Source organism: Astyanax mexicanus, chromosome 9 (genome assembly GCF_023375975.1).
Source record: "Astyanax mexicanus isolate ESR-SI-001 chromosome 9, AstMex3_surface, whole genome shotgun sequence".
NCBI classification, from domain to species: domain Eukaryota; kingdom Metazoa; phylum Chordata; class Actinopteri; order Characiformes; family Acestrorhamphidae; genus Astyanax; species Astyanax mexicanus.
The window spans coordinates 38,991,543-39,018,483 of NC_064416.1; the positions used below are offsets into that span (position 1 = coordinate 38,991,543).

At 35.8% G+C, this 26,941-nt stretch overlaps 1 protein-coding gene, 1 long non-coding RNA gene and 4 other non-coding genes across 6 annotated transcripts in view; 3 read left to right on the forward strand and 3 right to left on the reverse strand.

Moving 5' to 3' along the window:
- LOC125804591 (uncharacterized) overlaps positions 1-23,082 on the reverse strand; it is a 349,596-nt gene extending 326,514 nt beyond the window's left edge. Inside the window, exon 1 of the long non-coding RNA XR_007440710.1 lies at positions 22,991-23,082. This is a non-coding gene — a long non-coding RNA (uncharacterized LOC125804591). The remainder of the gene's footprint in view (positions 1-22,990) is intronic.
- LOC125804664 (small nucleolar RNA U3) lies at positions 107-320 on the forward strand. The gene has a single exon (XR_007440822.1). It is a non-coding gene; the product is annotated as a small nucleolar RNA U3 (small nucleolar RNA).
- LOC125804644 (small nucleolar RNA U3) lies at positions 1,687-1,900 on the reverse strand. The gene has a single exon (XR_007440802.1). It is a non-coding gene; the product is annotated as a small nucleolar RNA U3 (small nucleolar RNA).
- LOC125804647 (small nucleolar RNA U3) lies at positions 2,935-3,148 on the forward strand. Its single transcript, XR_007440805.1, has one exon. It is a non-coding gene; the product is annotated as a small nucleolar RNA U3 (small nucleolar RNA).
- LOC125804653 (small nucleolar RNA U3) lies at positions 4,503-4,716 on the reverse strand. The gene has a single exon (XR_007440811.1). It is a non-coding gene; the product is annotated as a small nucleolar RNA U3 (small nucleolar RNA).
- pepd (peptidase D) overlaps positions 7,989-26,941 on the forward strand; it is a 29,012-nt gene continuing 10,059 nt past the window's right edge. Inside the window, exons 1-8 of the mRNA XM_022679895.2 lie at positions 7,989-8,063; positions 10,234-10,420; positions 16,124-16,251; positions 16,578-16,641; positions 20,840-20,887; positions 22,002-22,063; positions 23,558-23,602; positions 23,887-23,962. Coding sequence (XP_022535616.2) covers positions 8,047-8,063; positions 10,234-10,420; positions 16,124-16,251; positions 16,578-16,641; positions 20,840-20,887; positions 22,002-22,063; positions 23,558-23,602; positions 23,887-23,962 — 627 coding nt within the window. The 5' untranslated portion in view covers positions 7,989-8,046. The remainder of the gene's footprint in view (positions 8,064-10,233; positions 10,421-16,123; positions 16,252-16,577; positions 16,642-20,839; positions 20,888-22,001; positions 22,064-23,557; positions 23,603-23,886; positions 23,963-26,941) is intronic.

Below are 26,941 nucleotides of genomic sequence, written 5' to 3' on the forward strand. Positions count from 1 at the left end.
TTCTCCTGATCAGATCAGCTGATCTCAGATCTGAAGGAGGAGGATCTAGAGTGAGGGTGAAGTGTAGAGTGTAGATGAAGAGTTCTGTCAGTAGAGATGAGAAACTAAGACTATACTTTCAGGGATCATTTCTATAGTTTATAACTTGGAAAATTGTTCTGAAAGTGTTACGTCTCTCTACCCACGATGACGAGTCGTGATGCTTCTTTCTGAACGTGAATCTGATGGAGAGTAATGAGTAAAATCATCTGCTCTCTGTTGTTGATGAACATTCCTGTTGTGTTTCACAGTCTGGAAGAAAGAAATATGAACTGAGTGGTTATGTACTTTTTTTTGTTTATTTATAAAAAACATTTTTTTTTTATTATGGAATATTAAGAAAAGTGGTTTTAATACAGATTTTTACACATCGTATTTTTAACCATGTTTACAATTATAAAAACATTACATCCACCTTTTAATGTCACCGGGCACAAAAACAGGGAGACACAGTTCCTGTGAAGCCTGGAAAAATGGAAAATAAATGTGAACTAAACAAAAAAAAATAAAAAATGAAGCTGCACCTGGAGTTTAAATAAGGAGAAAAGGGAGGAGTGTCGTGTTAATATGCTTATAAGTAGACCTAAAGGATTGTGGGTATACATACCAACATATTTTACAATTTATTCTATGAAAAATAAAACACAGAAGTACACATTATCTATGTTACCACATTAAAAATAAAAAAAACAGAATCAAATTCCATTTAAAGTGCAGTTTGATGAGTCTGATAATTTCTGTAGTTTCTAACATGGAAAGTTGTTTAGAAACAGTCAAATCTTTCTAATTAAGATGATCAGTTATAAAACTTCTTCCTGAGCATGAACAGAATAGTATGGAAGAAGCTTAGTTCTTATATGTGATTGAAATGGGTTTTTATAGGATAAAATAGAAAAATAATGTTGTTTCTGTATTTTTTTTTTTTGTAATACTTGTAAAACTAATAAAATAAGGGCCACTCCACCGAATCGGTGCATTTCTGTCACCAGGAAATATCATACATACATTTTAACACTTACATTTACATAATCACATTGACATAAATGTTATTATTAAGCTATATTGTCATGTACATTGACCTTATTGCAAAAGTAAAATATGTAATTAAAACGTTAATAAAATAAACACTGAAAAATAGTATTTATTATGCGTCTCCACTCTCTAACTATAAACTTTACCATGAAAAATAATTATTAAAATCCTTCAGAGATGTTTTTTTTTACATTGTTGAGTGACTCCAAATCCCATCTATGCTTTAAAAATATATATTTTTTTCATAATAAATTCATAATGTTAAATTAAAATACACATTTTAGTTGTATCCCTGAGTTTTTCTTAGACCTCACTTAGTTCAGTGTCCTATTTAAGCTCAAATCCTTTCAGTTATTAACACTTAAATTATTTGGATCGGCCTGCTTTATGATCAAACATAAACTGTGAAGTTTTAATACATTTACATCCGTTTTTTTTGTTTGTTTTTGCATATATCTGTATGCCACTTTTCAGGCATCTGTCAATCCATGATCTACAATTCCAAGAATCTCCCTCATTGCAAATGTGTGCTGTGCTAGTATGAATAAGAAATCTGAAAAATAACACCTAAGGTAAGAAAAGCTTCTTTTACAAACATCAACAAAAAGATTAGTAACCACTCAGTTCATACTTCTTTCCTCCAGACTGTGAAACACAGCAGGAACGTTCATCAACAACAGAGAACAGATGATTTTACTCATTACTCTCCATCAGATTCACGTTCAGAAAGAAGTATCACGACTCGTCATCGTGGGTAGAGAGGCGTAACACTTTCAGAACAATTTTCCAAGTTATAAACTATAGAAATGATCCCTGAAAGTATAGTCTTAGTTTCTCATCTCTACTGACAGAACTCTTCATCTACACTCTACACTTCACCCTCACTCTAGATCCTCCTCCTTCAGATCTGAGATCAGCTGATCGGATCAGGAGAATTCATTGTTTAATACATTTACATTTAAATACATATTTTCACTTGTTTATTTATTTATTTTATGATTTCCACATTGTCTTTGGCTTCTTTCTCACCATTTGAAAAAGACTTTAACCAATACAGTAACATGTATTCACTGTAATTAGCATGAAAAGGATACTGTGGAAGAACCCGTATTTCTTTCCAAGTGGCAGAAGTGGATTTTCATAGGATAGAGAGTGATGAGTTAAATTTTTTTCACAGTCTGGAGGAAACAGGTATGAACTGAAACCAATACAAAAAACCACGAATAAAATAATGAAATTCAGTTTCTTGGTGGGAATATAATGTTTTTTATTTTATTTACTGACACTAACTAAATAAGAGGTAATCTGAGATTCTCTGTGTTCAGTTTATTGATACATGGGAGTGTTTTTAAGTACTGTTTATTTTACATGCACTGTTTCAGTATAAATGTGTTCCAGTCTCTAAAGTGCTTTAGAAAAGCTTTTATTCATATATTCAGATGTGTTTTATTGGTTGTTACAGTGTTGAAGGAGGAAGAACAGAGTCTGATTGTGATTCTCTGTAAACGGAAGGAGAGCAGAAACAATAAATTCATAGACAAAATATATAAATAAATAAAAATATGCTTAAATGCATTTATTTATAGTGCAAGACAAAAATCTCTGTTAGCTAATCACAGTGAATACGTTACCTTATTGATTAAAATGTTTTTTTTTTAATGGAGCGAAAGAAGCCATAAGCAATGTACAAATCATAAAATTAATAAATAAACAAGTGAAAATATGTATTTAAATGTAAATGTATTAAAAAGAATGAATTCTCCTGATCAGATCAGCTGATCTCAGATCTGAAGGAGGAGGATCTAGAGTGAGGGTGAAGTGTAGAGTGTAGATGAAGAGTTCTGTCAGTAGAGATGAGAAACTAAGACTATACTTTCAGGGATCATTTCTATAGTTTATAACTTGGAAAATTGTTCTGAAAGTGTTACGTCTCTCTACCCACGATGACGAGTCGTGATACTTCTTTCTGAACGTGAATCTGATGGAGAGTAATGAGTAAAATCATCTGCTCTCTGTTGTTGATGAATGTTCCTGCTGTGTTTCACAGTCTGGAGGAAAGAAGTATGAACTGAGTGGTTATGTACTTTTTTTGGTTCATTTATAAAAAACATTTTTTTATTGTGGAATATTAAGAAAAGTGGTTTTAATACAGATTTTTACACATTGTATTTTTAACTATGTTTACAATTATAAAAACGTTACATCCACCTTTTAATGTCACCGGGCACAAAAACAGGGAGACACAGTTCCTGTGAAGCCTGGAAAAATGGAAAATAAATGTGAACTAAGCAAAAAAAAAAAAAAAATGAAGCTGCACCTCGAGTTTAAATAAGGAGAAAAGGGAGGAGTGTCGTGTTAATATGCTTATAAGTAGACCTAAAGGATTGTGGGTATACATACCAACATATTTTACAATTTATTCTTTGAAAAATAAAACACAGAAGTACACATTATCTATGTTACCACATTAAAAATAAAAAAACAGAATCAAATTCCATTTAAAGTGCAGTTTGATGAGTCTGATAATTTCTGTAGTTTCTAACATGGAAAGTTGTTTAGAAACAGTCACATCTTTCTAATTAAGATGATCAGTTATAAAACTTCTTCCTGAGCATGAATAGAATAGTATGGAAAAAGCTTAGTTCTTATATGTGATTGAAATGGGTTTTTATAGGGTAAAAAATGAAAAATAATGTTGTTTCTGTATTTTTTGTAATACTTGTAAAACTAATAAAATAAGGGCCACTCCACCGAATCGGTGCATTTCTGTCACCAGGAAATTACATACATACATTTTAACACTTACATTTACATAATTACATTTACATAAATGTTATTATTAAGCTATAGTGTCATGTACATTGACCTTATTGCAAAAGTAAAATATGTAATTAAAACGTTAATAAAATAAACACTGAAAAAATGGTATTTGTTATGCGTCTCCACTGTCTAACTATAAACTTTTCCATGAAAAATAATTATTAAAATCCTTCAGAGATGTTTTTTTTACATTGTTGAGTGACTCCAAATCCCATCTATGCTTTAAAAATATATATATTTTTTTCATAATAAATTCATAATGTTAAATTAAAATACACATTTTAGTTGTATCCCTGAGTTTTTCTTAGACCTCACTTAGTTCAGTGTCCTATTTAAGCTCAAATCCTTTCAGTTATTAACACTTAAATTATTTGGATCGGCCTGCTTTATGATCAAACATAAACTGTGAAGTTTTAATACATTTACATCCGTTTTTTTTGTTTGTATTACATATATCTGCCACTTTTCAGGCATCTGTCAATCCATGATCTACAATTCCAAGAATCTCTCTCATTGTAAATGTGTGCTGTGCTAGTATGAATAAGAAATCTGAAAAATAACACCTAAGGTAAGAAAAGCTTCTTTTACAAACATCAACAAAAAGATTAGTAACCACTCAGTTCATACTTCTTTCCTCCAGACTGTGAAACACAGCAGGAACGTTCATCAACAACAGAGTGCAGATGATTTTACTCATTACTCTCCATCAGATTCACGTTCAGAAAGAAGTACCACGACTCGTCATCGTGGGTAGAGAGACGTAACACTTTCAGAACAATTTTCCAAGTTATAAACTATAGAAATGATCCCTGAAAGTATAGTCTTAGTTTCTCATCTCTACTGACAGAACTCTTCATCTACACTCTACACTTCACCCTCACTCTAGATCCTCCTCCTTCAGATCTGAGATCAGCTGATCTGATCAGGAGAATTCATTCTTTTTAATACATTTACATTTAAATACATATTTTGACACTGTGATTAGCTAGCACAGGGCTTTCTGTAGTGTCTTACACTTTAAATAAATTTAAGCATAGTAACTTATTTATTTATTTTATCTATGAATTTATTGTTAATGCTCTTCTTCTGTTTACAGAGAATCACAATCAGACTCTGTTCTTCCTCCTTCAACACTGTAACAACCAATAAAACACATCTGAATATATGAATAAAAGCTTTTCTAAAGCACTTTAGAGACTAGAACACGTTAACTAAATATTAGTTAAAATCATTTTTCATTTTCTCAATAAACATGTTTGCATTATTTCAACTACTACTCAGATACATGCATGAACTGCACTGAAAAAAGATATATAAATTAGCTCAATGTAACTCAGTCAAGTCATTATTTTGCTTTGACTGAGTTAAGTTGTAATTATATTACATTTTAAGTTTATTCAACTTAACTCAGTTTATTTATCACTTAGATTTGGCCACACTTTCCCTGACCTGAATTTCTTGCATTATTCAGCTGAATGTAATGTGTAATGCAATGAAATATGATTTTTGCTAATACAGACCAGTTTTAAATCTGTTTTGGTGCAGATCTGTTAAGCAGATCTGGGGAGTTTTTTTTTTTTTTAAATGATCAGTCTAAGCGAATAACAAACAAACGTACGAATTGAGAAAAGGACAAGTCATTTCTACAAGTGTTTTCCAAAGAGCTTAGCAAAGAGAAAGTTAACAAATATGTTTAAAGAACTTCCCCCAAAACAGAGTGCTCAGTCAAACCGTAAACATCTTTTTTTCTGATTGTTTACTTTGTAAATGTAATATTGAAGACATTAAAGAAAAAGTGTTAAACAAACCATAATATATTTTATACTTTGGATATATTTTGTTGTCCTGTAATCTCCGTCCTGGTGGGGATTTAATATAGGCGCATGCATAGTATAGAAACAGAATACACAGACTGGAAGACAGCAGCTTTGCTTAGACCGTGAGCATCACTAGTTAGCTGCAGGTATTTATTGATTACATTCATTGTGGCATTGATGTCAAGAGATTTAACATTTGCCATCTGGATTTTAATTATTTATGTGTGGGTTCAATTGTTTTTTCAATTACTGTATAATATAATAGTATACACTCTAAAAAACAGAGGTACGATATGAGTACTTTTTTGTACTCAAAGGTCCACTCTTCATAATTGTACCCTCAATGGTACAATATTGGTCTTTACAGGGTCAGATTTGTTCCCTTTGAAGTACAAAGTCATTTCTAACAGCAATAAGTACAGATTTGTACCATTTAACCAGACGAAAGGTACATTCAGTATTCTGTATCACTGTACTAATAAACAATATATATTTAAATTGCACATTTTTCATTTGAAAGCCAGACAATTTTGGATCATCAAGTTCTTGACACATATTTAGTTGATGATAATGTTTACAATCTTTATAATCTTTACTGGCACAAAAATATGGGTACAAAAAAGGACTTTTACTGAAAGGTACTTTTTTTTGTACCTTAAAATAAGGTACAGCCCCAGCGACAAGCTTTGTACTCTTTTAGGTACAAATCTGTACTTACTTTTCTTAGAGTGTATAACATAATATAAAAAAATTATTGATCATGCTATTTTCTCCTTCAGAATTGGTGTTTCTGGTGTTTTAGTTATGTAATCTTTAATTAACGATACGTCTTAAGTATGAGTTAATGAAGTTCTAGGGAAAGCTTTGGGGAAACCACACCAGTCTGTTATTATGGAAAAAGATACGGGGCTATACTGCTGCATGGATCTGTACAAAAGATAGTGCTAAATGTGGCCTTAATCCAGTGCAGTATACATTTGCCTTTTAAGAAACATAAAACCATAAAAAAACATTTTAAAAAATCTATTCTGAAATAAAAGATCAACACTTTTTTTTAATGCTTGGGGAAAACAGAAACAATTTATAATTGAATCTAGATGTTAATGTGTATATGCACTTGGAAACAGAGAATAAGGAACAATCTGTTTTGTAAAGAGAAAAGAGGAACTAAAACCTGTTTTTTTAGAGCTGTTCCAGTGAAAACGTGAGATAATCTTCCTGTGAACAGCAGCAAAAATGTAATATTGGTAAGCAAAATATTAACTTATGCTAAAATGGTCTGTACAATCCACAAAAACAAAACAGTTTTGTGTTAATACAGTACCAGTCAGACGATTTTTTATCATTTTTTACGTTTTATATTTGATATTAAGACATGAAAATGATTAAGGGACACATATGTAATTATGCAGAAAACAGTACAAAAAAGTGTTTGTCGTCCACATTAATCTCCTGATCTAAATCTGATGAACTGAGATGGTGATTTGAGGTGATTTAATTAGGATGAGCTGAAGCTTCACGGCGTGAAGGAAAAGCAGTCATTATTGTTCAGCACCTCCAGAAACTCCTTCAAGATGCTGAGAAAACTATTCCAGGTAACTCTCCCTCATGAAGACACTGAGATTAAAATACCAAGAGTGTGCAGATCTGTCCTCAAAGATAAATGTGCTACTTAAAATAATCTAAAGTATAAAACATAATCTGGTTTGCTAAACACTTTTTGTTTATCATCAAGAACATAGCAGATGTATGTAGTCTAGTATGAAGATGATCTGTGCAGAGACTCAAGAAAACTCCAGACAAACTCCAGTCCAACTAAGATTCTTTAATATATTTACATTCTACTAAAATACATTCATTTACAATGAACATATATACAGCTGAAACAGGGAGGAGCCTAGTGCATCACAAATTTATCATCAATAACATTTTAGTATAACATTATATTTATTATAGCTTTTAGAAAAATGTGTTAATGGCTTTTTTTCTTCTTCTATATACTTCCACCTACAGAGTAATGAATGAATGTATGAATACTTTTTACACCTTTTGATTCCTCTAAAGCGTTAATATAGTCTTTAGTATAAATTTATGATGTAAAAAACTCATTAAAAAGATAGAAAACACATTGACTGAGAAGAGGTGTGTCCATGTTTTAACTGGTACTGTATATTGCATTTTATGCACGCAGAATTGATAGAAAAGTTCACTCAGAGATCGCCGTAGACACTTTTGCGTATTTGAACTACATTTCCCATGATGCCATGGCGAGGCTGTGTCAGCGTGGGTCAGCTGATATAAACACGTGACCGCGTGGCTCAGCTGGGAGAGGAGAGCGATGGCTGCTGCTGGAGGGTGAGTGTGATTCTCTCAGCTTTACTTTCGCTCTTTTTCTCTAAATTACAGCTTCTATCCGCCTTTATTACTGAATATTAAACTGTTTAATACATAATTAGAGTGCAGTTTTTCTCGTGTAGCTGCTTTATTTCATCGGGTTGATGCGGGTTTTTATTTAATGGCCTAAATCAGTAGTAAAAGTTTAGCTCTGCTCTGTTCAGAGCTGCTGTCTGTCTCTCTGTCTGTATGATGATTAAAACAAACCTACACAGACAATTAACGTTATAATAATTAATATTAATTATTATTCTTCTTAAACAAAACACTCCTTACCTAAAACTCCTTACATAAAATAAGCTCGATATAAAACATCATTTTTTTATTTAGCCAAGAAGTTTAAATCTGTTACCTTAATTAAATAAACCATTACATTAAGTAAAGATCTGATATATTTATATTGATTTGTAAATTAAGGGAACAATAAAGTCGAGGGAACGGACTGTTAAATCAAGATAATATAAAGATAATAAAAAGAAATATTTTCTAATGATTTAGTACCCTATGGTATTTTTAAATAGTATTTTTAAAAACCTTAACAGTACCAGTGAAACGTTTGGACACCTCATTCATTGTTTTTTTTTTTTGTTTTTTTACATTTCTTTATTTAAAGACATGAAAAAAATTAAGGAACAGATTTGGAATTACATAGTAAGCAATAAAAAAATGGGTTTGTCCTCCACAATCCCCTGATCTAAACCATTGAACAGAGATTAAACTAGTCTGTCCTCAAAGATTTAGATACCTATAGGGCTGGATATCAGAAAAAAATTTAACGAAATAAGACATTATATGAATATCACTATTATCACAATATTACTTTTTTTATTTTTGTGTCCAGTTTTTTGTGACCTCAAAAGCAAAACATTTGAGGTCAGAAAAACCTGTTGAGATCCTCTCTATATACTGTAACTTTACTTGATTTTCAAATGATCATGACAGGCGTTTCTGTGTCCTTCAGTTCAGCCTGTGCTGACACTGCGCTTATATCCCACCAGGCAGTACTTCACTTCTCGCTCTTTGACCGTCCAAAGGTCAGCTCTTGAGGATATGTCCTGAGGATCTGTAGAGATTTAATCACTGTTTATTTCAGTCATCAGCTTTAATGCAGCTTTATGATCTGTACGCTGGGCGATGGTCAGGCTGTTAAACAAGCACTTTCCATACTTTATCATTACTCAGCTTCTCTGCTGTTGTGCACATTTAGTTATGAACTTGGGCAGCAGTCTGTCTGTGATAAGTATATGATATAAAGCAATACGGTTGGACTTTAAAGCATCTCTGTAATACGTACCTACATACAAAATGGGAGTACAACACTACTGTGTAGTGTCTGACAAAAATTTGTATGTATAAACTAATGATTCAAAATCAATAACGTGATATTGTGCAAAATCTTGATACAATACAATAAATGTAATAATAGATTTTTCAGCATACACTTCAGGGTTTCCAGTAAAATGTGTTAAATCTGTCACTCTTGTGCAAAAACCACTAAAAAGGCAATTTTTTGGCAATATTTTGCAATGGAATTTTATTTTGTTTGTTTGTTGGACATTTTTATTGAAAGTTTTATATGTAACAGTTGGAGAAGTGTAGTACAGTAAGCACAGAGTTTTACTATCCTTGTAAATCCTGCCCACACCTAAAACACTAATGCTAATGTGTTAAAACTTCTGGCTCAAAGCTAAAGTTCAAAAACATGTGGCTAAACTATGACTGATAGAGCAGTGTCCAAAAATCTTTGTATACATGGTTGCTATGTTGTTGCTACGGTTTATCAAGTGGTTGTTAAGGTGTTGTCAAGTTGTCGCAAGGGAATTCAGGGTGCTTGCTAAGGTTTTGCTGAGCTGTTTGGAGGTGGTTGCCATCATATCTGTGAAAACGTTGCCTAAAAACGCCAGCTGTACATAAGCCATATGCTACAAAAAGCACAAGCAACTTAATTCAGTATAGGTGCTGTGAGCTGTGGGAGGAATAGCGTATAAAAATGCTAATAGAATAATAATTAATATTAATAATAATAATAATAATAAGAAGAAGAAGAAGAAGAAGAAGAAGAAGAAGAAAATTAAGGTCTAAGCGTTTATTGGAAGGCTGAATTGTGTGTGTGTGTGTGTGTGTGTTGCAGGAAAGCTGTGTACTGGATGGGGAAGGACACCCTGCAGGTGTCGGCTGCTCTGTTTGCGGAGAACCGCCGGCGCCTGTGTGCGGGTCTGAAGGGTAGACAGGGGCTTCAGCCCAAATCACTGGTGCTGCTGCAGGGAGGAGAGCAGAAACAGAGATACTGCACCGACACAGACATCCTCTTCAGACAGGTACTGAAATACACACAGAGCTGTAAACCTGCACCACACCATAAACATGCACTGATTTCAGGATCTGATGATTTTATGATTTGTATTGATATTTAAATCAGTAAATGATAGCATTCAGTGGTATGCATTGGTTTTTGGACCAAAATAAAAATTTAGACTGCTTACAAACAACAAAGCTTGTGCATATGTAAATACTGTAGTATTGTAATCCGTCTTTGTGTAAACGATTCTGCTTTCTATATTAAGTTTTTTTAGTGTTCATGCAACAAGTGTCATTGAACTAAAGTAATATTATATATAAAAAATATATGCATTACACATGCTAAAAGATACAGAGTGGTCACTAAAAATGAAAGAAGAACATGAACCAATACAGTAGACTATATTACTGAATCTGAATAAAGACAGTTTTGTAACACATTATTTAATCTGTGCTACAAAGCATTGGTATTACTATACTACTCACAGTGGTGATAATGACATCTAAAAACCAATATATGTCCAGTAATAGAACACACGAACTTTCTATTACACCCACTCTGTTTCATCATAAACCATTACATTTAAAGAGGATATATATTTTAAAGGTTTTACACAAGATAGAATAGGTCTGTGGGTTATGCAAAATATGATGTTTATGAAGTTCTTTTCACAAAATAATTCTTGCATAAAAAGATCTTACAAGCTCTATTCTTACCAGTTCAGTCCCTTTCAGAATGAGCCATTTACGGGCTCTGTCGCTTTTATGCAAATAAGCTGTTGCTGGCCACGCCACATGTTTACACTAGTGAACTGACTAACTAGTGTTAGCTTGTGCTGAATGGCAAAACCTGAATAATTTTACAGCAGTGTAAACACATCCATCTTCCAAGAATCATTCAACCACAAAACTCCTTTCAGTAAAGCCGAAGCTCCTCCCAGTACAAACCGAACACCAGTAATAATTGTAAATGTGTAATGAGCATATTTGCATATTCTGTCAAGATACAATCCATTTACTAGTTACATGAAGTGTCCAGGTGTAAACTGGGTAATTATATTAATTGCTCTAAGTAAATGAATGTTAAACATATTGCTGGTGATGTAAAATCTCGAAATTCTTCATAAATATAGTTTCTTTTACATTTAATTTCAAGTTAGTCAAAACCATGCAAGCGCAAGAAAAAATAATATAAAATCAATATTAAGACACAAGTTTTTCTACTAATTTAATTTGGCTTTTTATTTTAAACACAGTTGAAACAGAACCTCCTTGTTTTTCAGTTAGGAAAAAATGTAAAATTAACACAAGTGTTCTTTACGGGTTTCTTTTTTTGTAATTTGCAATACTGTTATACATTAAACAAACAAAACTAAAATAATAATTAAATAAAAATAACTAAATCAAAATTAAATTCTATACAGGTCTGACAGAAGCATAACATTTATGTACTGATATTTCATCTGGCAGATCCTAAATGTAAAGATGTACAATGTTGATTTTGAAAATTTGATTATTCTCCCAGTGCAAGTTTAAATGGTTTGTTAAAATAAAATTAAAAATCTGAAAAAAGCTCCTGTTAGCTCTCATTGGCTGCAGGTGCTGTGTTTAGACTGTTGGCCTATAAAGAGTTTTTAAATGGGACTTCTTATGATGAAAGCATTCATATTTTATTGATGTGTTTTAATATTGAATTCAGAGCAGCACACTTTCCAAACTAATTTACTCATAAATAAATGAACAGCTGTAATTCCTCTCTCTCTCTCTCTGATACATTTGTATGTTGCTTTTTAATGTGTTGATTTCCTCATCTGAATAAAGCTGCCTTCAGCCGCTTTAATTGGGAATTGGTGTTTGATCATTAAGAAAAGGAGAGAGGGAGAATAGAAAACGGAAGCGAGGGCAGCTTCAGGTCTGGAACGTTCTCCAGTTGCTTTGTTAAAAATGTACAATGCACAAAGTACTGGTCCCTTCCAAACGGACTTGCACTACAAAACACCTGCACTACTGATATACTTGCACTGTCAATATGCACTTTAATTCCACTTAATTAAACTGTGAACTTTAAGGACTTACGCACCCATTCACTTTACCAGCCTTAAGCTATATACCATATACCGTATTTGCACTACTGTTATTTTTACTGTCATTCCATCTCAATCACCATCAATATTGCACTATTGTCTTACGTATGTTTATTGTGTCTTGCTGTATTGAACATATAGTGTCTCCCACTCTTTTATATTATAATTATATATCTATTTTTACTTATTTACTTATATTTATATATCTATTTCTCCCCCACACCACTGCACCTTGTTTTTGTCTCATGTATGTCTATTTGTGTCCCTGCTGTATTGTACACATAGTGTCTCCCATTCTCCTTTATTATATCTATTATCTGTACTTGCTGTAAAATTGGGAAGGAGAGTAACGTAATTTCAATTCTCTGTATGTCCTGTACATATGCAGTATTGACAATAAAACTACTTGACTTGAGTTGACTTAAAATGGCTTATAAAACATTAACAGGTTGAGATAAATGTGGGATCCTTATCTGAGATCGAGAGTCCTGATCGAGGGTCATTTTTGATAAAGATACTGAACAGCAGCACTTGAATCCATATTCAGTCCGTGTATATGAATACACGTCACATGCAGCCATTCGGTATATGGTGTCATATACGTTTTTATGTCTCTTATATTTTTAAAGTCATTAGCAGGCTGCTGTTTTATTTATTTCCAGCCAATTTAGCTTGAGCTGTTTACTTATAAATTACTTATAAAGGCTTCTGTACCTCTCCTTTTATAAAAAACTACTACTATGATTATATGTTAACTCCTGAGTTATGCAGGCACGGCAATGCTCTTTTTTTAAGCTGTTGCAATGGTAATTTAAGCTCTTAATGGTTGGGTTTATTTTAGTACCATTTTGCATAAAGCTGCCAATTCAGTCTGCAGCATTTTAGGTCTGCTCATTCTCGCTGTGAAAAATTTCAGTCTGCAATGTTTTTTTTTTTTATAACAAACCAGAATTAATTTACATATTTGTTTTTTTAACAGCAGTATAGTAAGTGAAGAATGAACTTTGTTATACTACAGTTGAACAAGGACAAGCTTTATAGCACTCTTTATAGCACACTGTAAGCTGCCCTTGCCCAGTTACTTCAGTGTTGGCTGTGGGGTTGCTGGCATCCCCCAGCATCGCTACTAACTATTTAGCATTATTGGTGTGTGCTTTGGGTCATTGTCCTGCTGCAGAACCCAAGTATTCCTGAGCTTGAAGTCATGAACCTTCAGGATTATGTGGCAGAGGGTAGAATTCATGGTTCCATCTATGACCGTATGTTATCCAGGTCCTGAAACAGCAAAGCAGACCCAGAACATCACACTACCACCACCATGTTTTCTTAAAATTGTATTATTTTTCTGAAATTATGTGTTAATTTTATGGCAGATGTAACAGGACACACACCTTCCACAAAGTTCCACTTTTGTCACGTTAGTCCACAGGTTGTTTTTTTTTACGGAACATTATAACATTACTAAACATTAAAAGCAGTTTTTAAATGATGATTTCATTTGTTCAAAGATAAAAAAAAAGTTTGCCCTCTAAACCAGGGGTTCTCAACCTTTTCTACCTTACGGCCCACCTGTTTACAGCTTGAAAGCGGCAAGGCCCCAATAGTAATAATAATAATAATAATAATAATAATAATAATAATAATAGTAAAATATAAAAAAAACAGAGTATAATAAACTCTTGCTACCATAACTTTACCCTGAAACGGTGATTTAAGCTTTCCAAATATAGTACATGAACTTCTTACTGGAAACATGCTCTAATATTGTGCTTCTTTTGTTTTTTTACCTTTAAATATACGCATAAGAGTAGCACGGTTTGACAGGGTAGCACAACTCGACAGAACACCTTATGACTCGGCTCGCCGTGTGGGCGTATCCGTGATGTTTTTTAATTCAAATGAAGCAACAGGTGTAGTCAATCATAAGTTTAAGACTGTGATCTATAGTTCTATAAAACCATTTTCAGCTTCCCCTCCGTGGTTGAAAGGCAGCTAGCTGTTCTGTGTGTGAGAGGCTCGTGTGTGTGTGTGTGTGAAGTCGCAGCTCTGAACTTTTTTGTCGGAGGGCGGGGCTGCACTCATGCAACGTCTCTCTCTATTTAAATGAATAGGATGCGCTGTGCTGGTGGACGGGGAGAGGATGCGTCTTTCTTGCGGGCGCGCCGCACTAACACTAAATTTTGATTTCAAGTCGACGGCCACAAAATATCGAAGCTCACTACAGACTGTCTCCCTCTGAGGATGAGCCATGCAGACCCCTAGATGGTGCTTCGAACCCCCCTGGTGGTCCGCGGCCCCCCGGTTGAGAAACCCTGCTCTAAACCATTCAGAGGGGGACTTTCTGGTGTGCTTCAGATCATTGTCCTGCTACAGAACCCAAGTACTCCTATGTTTAAAGTCATGAATTCCTGTAGAGAGAGCAGAATTCATGTTTCTCATGGTAAGAGGTCTAGTGCAGTTCCACCAAAGTTACAAAGTGCAGTTTGGAGTGTGTCAAGTTTGGAGTAGTAACAATAGAGACGCTTCTCCTGATTACAAGTGAGCATCAGCAGGTTTCAGAAGCTGCTACAGTTGCAGGAAAAAGTATGTGAACCCTTTGGGATTACTTGGATTTCTGCATAAATTGGTCATTAAATGTTTTCTAATCTTCATCTAAGTAACAACAATAGACAAACACAGTCTGCTTAAACTAATACCACACAAAAACATTACATTTTTGCATGGTTTTATTGAACAAAACATGTTAACATTCACAGAGCATGGGGTAAAAAACGTATGTGAACCCCTAGGCTAATGACTTTTCTAAGAGCTAACAGGAGCCAGGATGTGATGAGATTGGATGTGTTAGTTCAAGCTGTCCTGCCCTGTAAAAACACACACACACACACACACACCAGTTTTGAGTTTGCTGTTCTTAAGAAGCATTGCTTGATGTGAATCACGCCTCGCACAAAAGATCAAGCTCTCAGAAGACCTACATTCAAGAATTGTTGACTTGAATGAAGCTGGAAAGGGTTACAAAAGTATCTCTAAAAGCCTTGATGTTCACGTATCCACGGTAAGACAGATGGAGAAAGTTCAGCACTGTTGTTGCTACTCTCCCTAGGCGTGGTAAAGTCCTGTAAAGATGACTGCAAGAGCACAGCACAGAATGAAATATCAATGAGGTGAGCAAGATTCCTAGAGTGTCAGCTGAAGACTTACAGAAATCTTATTTTTGTTAACAAAGCTACAATAAGGAAAACATTTAACAAGAATGGAGTTCATGGGAGGACACCACGGAGAACGCCACTGCTTCCTGCATGTATAAAGTTTGCAAAAGAGCGCTTGGATGTTCCACAGCAGTACTGGCTAAATATATTGTGCATAGATGAAGCCAAAATTGAGTTGTTTGGAAGGAGCACACAACGCTATGTGTGGAGAAAAATAAAGGCACAGCACACCATCATCAAAACCTCATCCCAAAAGTGAAACATGGTGGAGGGAGCATCATGGTTTGGGGCTGCTTTGCTTCCTCAGGGCCTGGATGGATTGCAGTCATCAACGGAAACATGAATTCCCAAGTTTACCAGCACACTATATGGCCAGTGTGGTGTGTGTGTTTCTGTATGCATAAATCTCTTCTTTTGTCCCGTGCAGGAATCCTTCTTTCACTGGACCTTTGGCGTGACTGAGGCTGACTGCTATGGAGCTGTTGATGTGGACACCGGAAAAAGCCTCCTCTTCGTACCCAAGCTGCCCGAGAGCTACGCTACTTGGATGGGAGAGTAAGTCACACACACACACACACACACATTGGGAAATCAGAAATGAACATTTTTAATTTGTTTAACCATGTGTTAAGCATATGCATAAAGATTATTAGTCACAGTCTGTCTGCCACTAATTAATCTGATTCCAGATGCCTAAAACCATTCATCCTACAGAGTGGTGAAAAGAGAAATAGGACATTTTAGCTACTTATATATAAAACATACAGTATATGTAATATATTCTTAAGAATTGTCTGTGGTGTTTGTGATGTAGCTTTATGTTTCTTATGTTTATGTTTATTAAAATATTAATTCTAGCTTTTGTTTGTGTGTTTCTGCAGGATCTACCCAAAGGAGCACTTTAAGGAGAAGTACGCAGTGGATGAAGTGCACTACACCAGCGATGTGAGTTGCCTTGTGTTTTATTTTAAAAGAACTCCATTATGTTCATGAATATTCATGTTTTTAACAACCTAACACTTCTGTCTTGTATACATATATTAATGGGCAGACATGGGTATAGAAACCAACTCTAATCGTCAGTTTTAGTCAGATTATGATTGTTTAGTTCAGTACTGGAGCTACAGAGTAATGTTGCTAACTAGAAATAGAGGCTGGATAATTAATTGACAATTAATCAAAATCGAAATTCATAGACTCTCAATGACGTAATCTTGCCAGTGTCTATTGATTTTCTTCATTTCCTTTAATACTTTTTAACTTAAACTTTTACAGCATTTTTATACCAATTAAAAATCATTAAAAATAATCGAGATACTGATTTTAAGATCATATCACCCAACAGTATACACCAGTTAGCATCACACATCTAAAACTGCATTGATTTTATAAGAAATCTCTATTAGAATATAAATTTAGCTATACAGCTCTAAAGAAGTCAATTTTTGAATCAGTTTCTCTGATTTTGCTATTTATAGGTATATGTTTACGTAAAATGAACATTGATGTTTTATTCTATAAATTACAGACAACATTTTGCCCAAATTCGACCCCAAAATATTGTCATTTATTTGCAGAAAATGGGAAATGACTGAAATTACAAAAAAGACGCAGAGCTTCCAGACCTCAAATAATGTAAAGAAAACAGGTTCATATTCATAAAGTTTTAGGAGTTCAGAAATCAATATTTGGTGAAATAATCCTGAATTTTAATCACAGTTTTAATGCATCTTGGAATGTCCCCCTCCACCAGTCTTACACACTGCTTTTGGATAACTTTATGCCACTCCTGTTGCTAAAATTCAAGCAGTTCAGCTTGGTTTGATGGTTTGTGATCATCCATCTTCCTCTTGATTATATTCCAGAGGTTTTCAATTTGGTAAAATCAAATCAAAGAAACTCATCATTTTTTTACTGAGGTGTGTGTGAATTATTTCAAGCCAATACTTGCTGATGCGTTTAGTGTTGTTTCTTGCTTGTTGCACTTCTACAGTAAGCAGACACTGGCTGTACTACTTTAAAATCTTTTGATTTAAGCTAATGTTTAATTATTTTATTAGTTTTAATAATTGTAGTGTTTAATTTAAACTTATCCATCCATCCATCCATCCATCCATCTATCAGCATTTGCCCCGAAATTCACACATCAGTGCATGATGTTCACAAAACATTTTCTTTGGATTTTCTTTTTATTAAATAATTTCTGTACATTGTTTTCCAAAGCAGTATAACATAGAGGCAGAGAATACATGCAAGTGGACAAGTCAGCAATTCTTGTTTATGAATCACTGGTGAAACATGCAAACAGAAAACAATGTTCTGTTTCTCAAACTGAATGAAACCTGTTATAAAGATGAAAAATAAAGATGGGTCATCTGATTGGGACGTGATTCAGTGACAGGAAGTCGAGGTCAGGAAGAGGTTCCCTTTTCTGCAGTGGTCAGTTTAGAAAAACCCAGATTAGTGCTGATGATGTGAGAAGTTGTTCTGGCCACAGAGACACAGCAACCCCCTGACAGTCAGTCAGCTGACAGGCCACAAGAATATCAGCACATATCTAATGTTTCAGTATTATTATATGACTTATACTAATTACAGTTTAATTTATGATTGTATACTATCTTTAGTGTATCGCTTATTCCCCAGTTACATGGTTATGTCGCATCATGTGTCCATTTACAGTTGAAAGACAATGCTACAATAAATTTAAAGTTGTTTTGTGATTGTGAGGTAAATCATAGCATGTTTCATCATATTTTTGTAATCTCGGTAACACTTTCTATGAATGTCATGACTGTTAGGCTATATAAACATATTCATAGCGCATTATAATGCATTCATAAGGCATTATAAGCATGGCTATACATATTTATAAAAAATTATAACACATTATAGCTAAGCAATAGCTATGAAATATATGCTATTCTAATATTAAAAGTACATTTTTTTTACAATTTTTTTGTAGTGGCTTATATCTTATAAACACAGCTGATCAGTGCATTATACTCACAGTTTATAATGCACAATAAACATGGCTATAATGTGGTATACATTGTTATAAATATTTGTAAAAACATTTATAATGCTTTATGAATGTATAATAATGTCTTAAGAGTATGTTTATAGGGTCTAATAGACATGACATTCATAGAAAGTGTTACCGCAATCTCAAATTTGATTAAAGGGTTGTATTTGAGCTAAATGGCTGTTCAGGTGCAGTTTAACCTGATATATTAACCTGTTAATTATCATATCTATAAACAAAGGCTGCTCCATGCTATGCTTCATCCATAAAGTGCATTTTATGCAACACTAGTAACTAGTAACTAGTAACTAGTAGTAGGAACAGGGATGTCGCCATGTTTTTCTTCTAAGATCAGGAGGTAACTGTTAAGTTAAATAAACAAAACTGTAATTCTAAAAAAAAACAAAAAAACATTTCAGACGAGTCAAATGAGCGCTGAATGTTAATCTACACAAATTTGCTTCCGTTTATTCATAGTAAGCTTAGAGTTCCAGATTTCCACTAAAACTGGAGCATAAGCTGTAGCGGCTAACCGCTAATACCACCTAACTGCCTCCCGACAGTGCTACACTAAGGAACCCTGACTTTTCCGGTAAGCCAAGGTGCTGTTAGCTAGCTAGTATATCAAACTACAGTCTGATATACTCTGAAAGAGCTAGTGCTTAGCACTGTTAGCAGGTAATGCTAATACTGCTGGAGAACTAAAATAAACTCCTGTATAATGCTGCACTTTAGCAAGTGACTTTACTGCTCCTTACAACCTGACTGGTAAAATTGATACATAAGGTGCACTGGATTAAAAGGCGCAAAAAAATAAAAGACGATTTTTGGGAAAATGAAAGGATTTTAAGTGCGCCTTATAGTGTGAAAGTGCGGTAAACAAACTAATCACCAAACATTGGATCGGGTCTGTATCGGCTGATACTTTGTGTTAAAATACTCCAATCTGCTCGTGAGGCAAAACTTCCCTTTTAAAACTCCAGTCAAATCAATTGCTAGAACAGGCAAGCAGTGTGTGGGTGTATGGGGAGAGAAGGAACAGCACCTTCTCCACCCTCAGCTGTCATGGATAAGGTGCCCTTGAGCCTCCTTTTGAGATGTGTGTGTGTGTGTGTGTGTGTGTGTGTGTGCTAATTTGGATGCAGAAAGGCAGAAAAGAGGCCAGCAGAGGTTCTTTCACTGGTTTCATTCCTCCCAGCATCAACTTTATCCCAGAGCCCAGTTTATATTCGCAGCATGACTCCACTGAAAGTGGAAAGAGGGGAGAAATAAATAAATTAAAAAAAAAAAAAAAAGCAAATGTTGTTGGCTTATTCAGTTCAGCTGTGTTGGTTAACATGAGCCTGTGAATAAGAGTTAGGTGAGATCTTCAGTGGAGAAAAGTGAATGCGTTTTAAAAACTAAAAACTAAAAGAGATGTTATGATTTATGTAGAAAACATTCAATTGTGTGTAGGTGTAGATACATAGGTGTTTACAGGGTATTGCCTGTAACCTGCTATACAGTAATGCTCTGAGTCTGTTTATGGCTGCATTTATTTGTGAGAATTGGTATTTTCTGCTCCTAGGTTCCCCCTACAGTCAGGAAGTGAAATTCACACTTTGAGCCACCCTTAACAAACACACTTTACACATGCATTTCTGGACAAGCATACATACAAGAGATTTCAAGGTCACTGAAAGTGAAAGAACCACTCAGGTTTTCTGGAATTTTGCAGTCTTGCTGTTTATTATTTCCCGCTGACTCACTATAAGGCTACACATTCACACAGCAGGTGAAATTGGCCCAAATTCTGACCGAAATCCAGTTTATTTCAAGCTATTCACACAATGTTTTTTGATATGTGACATCGGTCTGACTGATGCACACTGCATAAGTGTACATGCATGCACAAAAGAGCAATGCTTCACATCAAGTTTCACTTTAAACTATATCAGAATCTCAATAGATATGAATGAGTTTAGGATATATCTAATATCTAATTCTAATATTGGAACAGATAGTTTCAAATATGTATGATCATGCGGTGCAGTGGTGGCACAGGGGTTAGAGGTGTGTGTGTGTGTGATATTAGATTCCTCTGAATGCTAATAAGAATCATTTGTATTATGTTTACAGATAGCTGATGTCCTCACCAAGATGAAGCCATCCGTCCTCCTCACACTGGTGAGTGCCTGATACATATAGTTATTGTCTGTGCTCATTTATGTTGAAATTTCCTTTTCACTACATATTTTTTTTTTCGTGTTTTATTCTGTGTTGTTGCAACCAGTTTCACCAGCCTCATTTACTGTACATCTGTACTCATACATAAGGATTATAAGAAGCATTTTATGCGACACTAGTAAGGAACAGGGGTGTCACCATGTTTTCCTTCTAATTCAGCAGGTGCAAGATCTAAGCAAAACTGTCATTCTTTAAAAAAAAAAAAAAAAAAAAAAAAAAAACACTTTTTTTTTCCCTTTAAATCAAACAAGCACTGGATGTTAATCAACACAGATTTCTCTACTGAAAACTGTTTATTTCGGTGAGTAAAGCAATTCCGTTTGTTTACAGCTTAGATTTTCAGATCTGGCTAGAGCAGCCTTAGCACGGTTAGCGTCTAAAGCTAATGCTGCTCCAGCAGTGCTAGCCAGGGTTGGCTACAGGCCGATAATACTCACCTCTGAACAGTGAAAGAGCTAGCGCTAATCGCAGGGTTAGCGGCTAATGCTGATGCTGCTGGAGAAACTTCACTGAAACTCCTGTATATAAAGTGGGGTGGCTTTACTGCTTCTTATAACCTGTCTGGTAAAACACACACATGAAGGGCACCAGATTATAAAGCGCACTGAGGATTTATGGAAAAATTAAAGGAATTTAGGTGCACCTTATAATGTGAAAAATATGGTACTGGTTACAAAGGCACTGTAACAAAATAAAAAGAGGAAAACTATTAAACAATTTATATCAGATATGGGTTGTCAGTTTATCTGAATAACTGCTGTGGTCATTAAATAAGGTTTCTTATTTATTAATGGTAGCATAAAAATATAATCAAATAGTGGACACACAAAGTGTTCCCTGAGCTGGTCAGAACATTAGTGTTAGCAAGGCCCGACCCAGCTCTAATTGAAAGAATCACTTTCAATTAGATTTGAATTATCAGTTAAAGAGACTGATGATCAGTGTTCTGAACAGCAGTGGCTGAAGGCTATATGTTTTTAAATGGTTTAAAATGTGAGTAACATCATGTTTAAACACTAAACATTCACTCAATTTGTCCTCTTTTACTTTTTAGAGAGGGCTGAATACAGACAGTGGCAGTACGACTCGTGAGGCATCCTTTGAAGGAATCAGCAAGTGAGACTTTCATTTATTAATTTTGTGTGTGCTGCCCATTCTTCACTGCTTTGTTCATATAATTTAACCCGTAAAGCCAAGTTCACAATTTTAGCTCGGTTTCCAGTTCCACTTTTTTGTAGATCGCCAGCAGAACCTTCTTGGGACTTGCTTAGCACTCATTCAGTGCTCGCTCAGTCGTGTAATGTGAACAGTTAAAAGACTCTTAAACAGCAGAAATGTGACAAACATCTAGCAGGTTTAATATCTAGACCAGGGGGTAAGTCTAAATCAAGTAAATTGGTTTTACGTAGCATTACTCATACTTATAGCTGATAGGTTGGTGGGGTGGTGCCGGAGTTACAGCTAGAGCACACGTAAAAAAGCTTTATAAAGTTGAAAATGAGTACATATTCATATTCAGAAACATTTATAATCTATGATTTTGCTCACTTGCTCCATATGAACCTGTTCATTTTGGAATCACTTCAAGTGGGTAGTCTCCTCTCTAGAGATTCTCTGGCATGGCTCCTCTAGTTCTTGCATGCGTTTAGTTCTGGTGTGTGTTTCTCTTGATTAAAAGTGTTTTTGGAGAACAGCCAGATGAGTCTGAGATTTTCCGACAGTAAAAATTCATATAATTCATGTAAATCATGACCCTGTGTTGACGATCAAGTCATGCAGTGTCAAAGGCTCAACAACTGAGAGACTTGTGATTACAACACAACCTGTCGACCCAGCTTGACTGCTTAAGAAGTCTTATAGTGTGAACCAAGCATGTTCTAAAGTCTACTCACACACCATGTAAACCATTGATTTTAATGGAGCAACATAACTTTTCGTCTGCGCTAGGTTTGGACTAAAACTTGAAAAAACACAGTGGATCAATACCAGCAGATGACATGTCTCTCCAAACCATCACTGATTGGTGGAAACTTCACACTAGACCTCAAGCAGTTTGGACTGTGTGTCTCTCCACTCTTCCTCCAGACTCTGATCCCTTCATTTACAAATGAAATGTGAAATTTACTGATGATCAGTGATGGTTTGGAGAGACATGTCATCTGCTGGTGTTGATCCACTGTGTTTTATTATCAAGTCTAAAGTCAGTACAGTTTTGTTTTCCCCCAAAATCTTACAGCACTTCATGCTTCCCTCTGCTGACAACTTTTATAGAGATGCGGATTTCATTTTCCAGCAGGACTTGGCACACTGCCCACTGATTTTTAGCTTTTAATTGGCTGTAAGCCATAATCATCAAAAATAAAAAAAATAAATTCTCAAAATAGATCACTCTGTGTATAATACATTTCTATAATGCGAGTTTCACATATTGAACTATTACTAAAATAAAGTAACTTTTCAATAATAATCGGTACAATTGTAGAAATCTGTTAATACTGTTTACATGACCACTTGAATATTGCAGAAATTTGAATATGATCAATGTGAACGCACGGCGTGTTTCAGTGTAATGTTGTGTAATATTGATATCGACTTTTTTGTCTGTTTTAGCTTCCAAGTGGACAACTCCTTCCTGCACACTATCATTGTGGAATGGTAAGACACACACATGCTCTATTTGTTACCTTATTGGTCACTTTTATCTAGGACCATATTACACAGTATTCTGTAGTGCAGCACTTTTAATTGAGTTACATTAAAAAGTCCATAATTGTTCTCTAATATACTCTGCATGCATGGTACATGTATATGATTATGCAGTACTATATCTCTAACTTGTGTATTGGTTTTATTCATCTCTCTCTCTGTCTCTCTCTGTTTTTTCTGTCTGTCTTTCTCTCTCTCTCTCTCTCTGTCTGATTGTCTCTCTTGCTGTCTAGTCGTCTGATTAAGACTGATATGGAGTTGGAAGTTCTGCGCTACACCAACCGCATTTCCAGTGAAGCTCACAAAGAGGTACAAATTGGGACACTGGGGGGTGACCATACGCTTTATTACCTAAGGTATTCGCTCACCTATCCAAATGATTGAATTCATTGAAATCACTTCCATGGCCACAAGTAGGGTTGAGCAGTATCCACTTTTTTCCATCATACTGTTTTAAAACATTACCTCGGTTCACAGTATTACCGAGGACAGTGATATGCGTGTGAGCTGTTCATATCCTGTGTTTGTGTCCACAGTAGCATCAAATTTGGGTTGTTATTATACTGAAAATTAATCAAAATGCAAAGTGAACACTGCAAAAAAACATTTCTAAAAAGCCCATTTCTAAAAGACTTGTTTAGTTAACTCTAGCTAAAGGCTAACTACTAGCGTACCACAAACCATGTTCCAGGGAAATGTGGCTTAAATTACATATGTTTATAACAGGGGTGTCCTAACTACGGCCCGCGGGCCATTTGCGGCCCGTTTCCTTTTTTGGAGCGGCCCGCGAGGTATTTTAGAAATAGAATGAAAGTTGGCCCGCTGTTAAGCAGGTTTTTATAATGTGAGATTCAAAGTTTGAACGCTAGGTGTCAGAAACGGGCCAAAGAGTCTAAAAGCGGAGAGGGTGCGCATTTCTAGGGCAGAAAAACGGGGCAAAAGAGTCTAAAAGCGGAGAGAGTGCGCATTTCTAGCTCAGAAAAACGGGCCAAAGAGTCTAAAAGCGGAGAGGGTGCGCATTTCTAGCGCAGAAAAACGGGGCAAAGAGTCTAAATGTTGCCGTTATTAAGGAGTTTAATATTAAGAGACATCATGAAATTAAACATCAATTTGAAAAATCTTAGTTTACACAACACTGTCAAAGATAAAGATAGTAAGTCAAGTAAAATGGTGTGTAAAAAATATTATTTAAAGTGGTATATTTCATTATTTGTTTTATTACGGAGTGTGGCCCGTGACTTCAAATATATTACTCCTTCTAGCCCCCAACAAAAAAAGTTTGGACACCCCTGGTTTAGAAGATTAAAGCTTTAAAGCTGCTCCTGGCTTCCTTCTCAGCCAGCATCACGACTGCTAAAGCTGAATTTTATCACAATAAATTCTGCTCCCTCACAGACTCCCGGAAACTATTTGCTACTTTTAAATCACTACTGAACCCTCCTCCTCCTCCTCCGGCTACATGCCTTACTGCTGAAACACTTGCATCATTCTTTACTGGAAAAGTGGCAGCTATCAGCAACCAGTTTACTGATGTAACATGTAGCAGTCCTACTACATGCTCTGCATTCCGGTGTCCCTCCACCGAAGGCGTTGCGCTCTCCTCGTTCACTTCTCTCACTGAGAACGAGACACTGGCTCTCCTAACACGTAGCCGTCCTACTACGTGTCCGCTTGACCCAATTCCCTCAAACTTACTACAGACCATCGCACCTGCAATCATTCCGGCTATCACTCACACCATCAATGCCTCTTTAACTTCTGGTGTATTCCCCACTGCTTTCAAACAAGCACAACAGCCTTCTCTCAACCCCGCCCAGGTTGATAACTACAGACCGGTCTCACTGCTACCCTTTCTCTCTAAAACACTCGAGAGAGCAGTTTTAAATCAGGTCTCTGGCTTCCTCTCCCAGAATGACCTCCTGCACCAGAACCAATCTGGATTCAAAAAAGGACACTCTACCGAGATGGCTCTGTTGTCTGTGACTGAAGCGTTGAAAACTGCTAGAGCTGCAGGCCAGTCCTCAGTGCTCATTCTGCTGGACCTCTCGGCCGCCTTCGACATGGTCAACCACGACTTCCTCCTAACTATACTTTCAAACATGGGGATCTCAGACAATGTGCTGTCATGGTTTAGATCATACCTCACTGGGCGCTCGTTCAAGGTGTCGTGGCAAGGACAGCTGTCCTCAGCCCACTCCCTATCCACTGGGGTTCCCCAGGGTTCGGTACTGGGTCCCCTTCTCTTCTCAATTTACACTGCCTCTCTTGGTCAGGTTATCCACTCACATGGCTTTTCCTACCATTGCTTTGCTGATGACACCCAGCTATACCTGTCATTCTCACCTGAAGATAACTCAATCTCTGCACGGATATCGCAGTGTCTCTCTGACATATCCTTTTGGATGAAGGAGCATCACCTTCAATTAAATCTCTCAAAGACTGAACTTCTGGTCATACCAACAAAACCATCTTTTCAACACAACCTCTCTATAAGCATCGACTCTCTCTCTCTCTCACCGACAAAGGTTGCTAGGAACCTGGGTGTCATGGTTGATGACCAGCTCTCCTTCACGCACCATGTGGCCTCGGTTGCTCGATCCTGCCGCTTGGCGCTTTATAACATCAGGAAAATTAGACAGTTTCTGACGCAACAGGCCACCCAACTCCTGGTACAAGCAGTCGTCATCTCACGCCTCGACTACTGCAATGCCGTACTAACTGGCCTCCCGGCCTGCGTAGTAAAACCACTCCAAATGATCCAAAATGCAGCAGCACGTCTGGTCTTCAACCAACCAAAACGGGCACATGTCACCCCGCTGCTCATTGAGCTCCTCTGGCTACCAGTTGATGCTCGCATCAAATTCAAAACTCTTACAATCGCCTACAAGGTGATGACAGAACAGCTCCTTCCTACCTGCACTCACTTCTGAAGGCTTACGCTACCTCCCGGCCGCTGCATCATTGCTTTTACATTTATCCAAGGTAGTGTTTGCTTTTCAGGTTGACACTAATTCCTCTCTATAGGCAATATTTATTTGATATGGACTACACAAGCTGTGTTTAAGCCTATTGACAGCAGTTGAAAGTAGCTAAATGCATCCATTAGAAGGGGTGTCCACAAACATTTGGACACATAGTGTACCCTGTTTTAAAGGCAACCTGACTGCTGCTTTATTTTGTTGTTGTGTTACATTTATGGAGAGATGTGTCTGGTGTAGATAGAATATTAACTGGATCTCGACTCTCGACTCTCTGAATCTCATAAAGCACTCCACATCCTGCCACTTC